This window comes from Mastomys coucha, unplaced genomic scaffold (assembly GCF_008632895.1).
Source record: "Mastomys coucha isolate ucsf_1 unplaced genomic scaffold, UCSF_Mcou_1 pScaffold22, whole genome shotgun sequence".
NCBI classification, from domain to species: Eukaryota; Metazoa; Chordata; class Mammalia; order Rodentia; family Muridae; genus Mastomys; species Mastomys coucha.
The window spans coordinates 261,845,522-261,848,747 of record NW_022196905.1 but is presented as its reverse complement, the minus strand read 5'-3'; the positions used below and the strand labels follow the sequence as shown (position 1 = coordinate 261,848,747).

At 47.7% G+C, this 3,226-nt stretch overlaps 1 protein-coding gene across 3 annotated transcripts in view; it reads left to right on the top strand.

Moving 5' to 3' along the window:
- Positions 1-106: 106 nt before the first annotated feature.
- The window catches only part of Fanca (FA complementation group A), a 59,635-nt gene continuing 56,515 nt past the window's right edge, over positions 107-3,226 (top strand). For all 3 annotated transcript variants that reach the window (XM_031341726.1, XM_031341725.1, XM_031341727.1), the window contains exons 1-3: positions 107-205; positions 509-618; positions 2,110-2,203. In XM_031341726.1, coding sequence (XP_031197586.1) covers positions 127-205; positions 509-618; positions 2,110-2,203 — 283 coding nt within the window. In that variant the 5' untranslated portion in view covers positions 107-126. The remainder of the gene's footprint in view (positions 206-508; positions 619-2,109; positions 2,204-3,226) is intronic.

The window sequence follows — 3,226 nt, the reverse complement described above, 5'->3', positions numbered from 1 at the left end:
GGCCGCAGACCAAGGGTCGGCCCTCGGTGGGGTGTGGTCAAGCGTGCTCCTAGCCAATGAGCGCCGGCGTCTGGCCGCCGCCAATCGGAAGACAGCGCGGGCTGCAGAACGAGTGTCCCAGACGCTATGCCGGGCTCTCCGGCAAGGGGTGCTGCTGTGGGCGGTGGGCCCCGGGGCCTCCGAAAAACTTGGACGGAGCTGCTGGGTAGGTCTTGCCCTCTCTACCTTCCGACCCCAACCAGCGCCCAGTGCGGTCCCTCCATTCTCCGGGGTCCGGGTTCGGATCCCAGCGTGGCTCAGCCCCGCGAGTCAACAGTCCTGGGCCGCTGTTCCTCATAGAGCCGTGGGCCCCAGGCTTCCTGGTCCCACCCATCCGCTTGCTGCAGCGCCAGATGACCGTCCAGATCTTGGACAGCTCTCACTGGGCCTCCGCGCAGCGTGTCACCTTGTGTACGTTGCACTATAATTTTTTGAGCATTTTTTCTTTTTTTTTTTTAAATCTCTTTAGCGGGCAGAGTCAAAAAGCAAAAATATGACCCTGAAAGGGAACAGAAATTAAAGGATTCTGCTCTGAAACTCCTGAGATATCATCAAAACATGCATGAGCTTTTGCTAGAGGTAAGAGGAAGTTGTCATGGCTGAGCAGGTTGGGTGGTTGGAGCCACGCCGGATCATAACCTTTTAAACATCCTTCTAAGCCTGTGTACCTGGTGAATAACTGGTGCTAGCAAACCAGGTGGGAAGAGAGCTGAGTGTATTTTATATTTTATGTCTTTGGAGATTAAAGTAGTTGAGTAGTAAATTTACTAATTCTTGAAAGGCTTTAGTAAATTTCTTCTGGGAAAAAAGTACTTGAGGGGCTGGAGGGATGGTTCTGTACAATGTTTTGTTTTGTTTTTATGTGTATGATTGAGTGTTTTGCCTGCGTGTATATACACACCACATGTGTGTCCAATGCCTACAGAAGTCAGAAGAGGGCATCAGATCCTCTAGGACTGGATTTATATATAGATGGTTATGAGTTACCATATGGATGCTGGGAATCAAAACCTGGTCCTTTGCAAATGCAACAAGTGCTCTTGACCACTGAGCCATCTCTCCAGCATCATGTTCTTAAGAGGATCTGAGATCAGTTCCCAGAACCCATGTCAGGTGGCTCAGAGCCATCTGTAACTCTAGTTCCAGGGGGCCGGATACCCTCTTCTGAACTCTGTGAACACTGCACAGCCTGGAGCACATACAGACAAGCATGTACACTGGGCTAGTTTTAAGTCAATTCATCACAAGCTAAGAATCATTTGGAAAGAGTTCATCTCAATTTGGAACCCCTCCACCCCACTTACATTAGCCTGTGGGCAAGCCTGTGCTGCATTTTCTTGATAAATGATTGATGGGGAAGGGTCCAGCATGTTGGGAAGGGGTGTCTCTCCTGGACTGGTGGTCCTGGGATCTATATGAAAGCAGGCTGAGGTAGCCAGGAAACAGCATGGCCACTCCATCAGTTCCTGCCTCCAGGTTCCTGCCTTGAGTTCCCATCCTGACTTCCCTGGATGATGTTAAATAAAAAAACTAGTTGTTAAGTAGGTATGTTTCTTTCATTCCTTTTTGTATTGTTTTGTTTGTTTGCTTGTTTTTGGACAGGATTTCCCTGTGTAGCCCTGGCTGTCCTGGAACTCACTCAGTAGACCAGACTGGCCTTGAACTCAGACATCCACCTGCCTCAGCATCCTCTTGAGTGCCACCACTGCCCAGCAAGATGGAGTACAAGTTGTAAGCTGAAATAAGCTTCCCAAGTTGCTTTTGGTCATGGTGTTTTTATCACAGCGATAGAAATTCTAACGCACACACACATATACTCTCTCTGTCTGTCTGTCTCTCTCTCTCACACACATACACACACTCTCTCTCTCTCTGTCTCTCTCTCTCTCACACACACACATACACACACACACACACACACTCACACTCTCACACACAAAGATGAATTTAAAAACAAAACAAAATAAAACCAAAATAACCAACCAGAGAAGCAAAGCAAAGCAAACTTGCCCATTTGCAAGCTGCACACCTCTGGAGTCTTGAGAGTGATCTTACTGTTCCGGTTTGTAGGTAGAAGAGCCCCGGTGTAAAAAGTTGCGTCTCAGCGAGCTGATTGAGGGCGACAGTGCTGAAGTATCTTCTGACCGATCCGCTTCCTTCATCCGTGAGTTGTTACTGTGCTTTTCAATTCACTGACCTAGAAAACGGTTAAGGGAAAAGTTAGTTTATAGTAAGTAGACATTCAGATTCCACCAAACAATGCTCTTTCTCTTGTATACATTATCGCCAGTTACACAGGCTTTATGACTTGATTTGGAGTTATTTCCTAGCTTTACCCCACCCCTTCCTCCTCTACCCCCGACCCCCATCCCCTATCTCCCAGATAGGGTTTCTCTGTGAAGCCCTGACTGTCCTGGAACTCACTCTGTAGACTCACAGAGATCCATGTACCCCTGCCTCCTGAGTGCTGGGATTAAAAATATGAACCACCTAGCTGGGCAGTGGTGGCGCACACCTTTAATCCCAGCACTTGGGAGGCAGAGGCAGGCAGATTTCTTAGTTCAAGGCCAGCTTGGTCTACAGAGTGAGTTCCAGGACAGCCAGGGCTACACAGAGAAACCCTGTCTCGAAAAAAACAAACAAACAAAAAACAAAAACAAAAACAAAAAAAAAGGCCCCCCCCCAAAAGATTTGAACCACCATTGCCCAGAGGTATTTATTGCTCTGCCCCGCCTTCATGTTTGTGTGTGTGTCTGTCTCTGTGTATGTGTGTCTGTCTGTCTCTGTGTATGTGCGTGCGTCTGTGTGCCTGTGTCTATGATGTATATGAGAAGGCACATGTGGAAGTCAGAGGACAACCTCATGGAATTGATTCTCCCATCTTCCCATGGGTTCCAAGAGTCAAACCCAGGTCTCTAGGTTTGTGTGGAAAGCCCCTTTACCCTCTGAGCCATCTCACTACTACTTTTTCCCTGTTTTGACGTAGGGCTTGTATCCTAGGCTGCCCTAGACCCTGCTCCTTTCACCATTAGTGGTGACATCACGGGTTCCACACTATTCCTGGTTTCATGTGATCAGACTTAGGGCTTCATTCATGCTGGGCAAGCTTTTTTTTTTTTAAAGATTTATTTATTTTATATATGTGAGTACACTGTCAATGTCTTCAGACACACCAGAAGAGGGCATC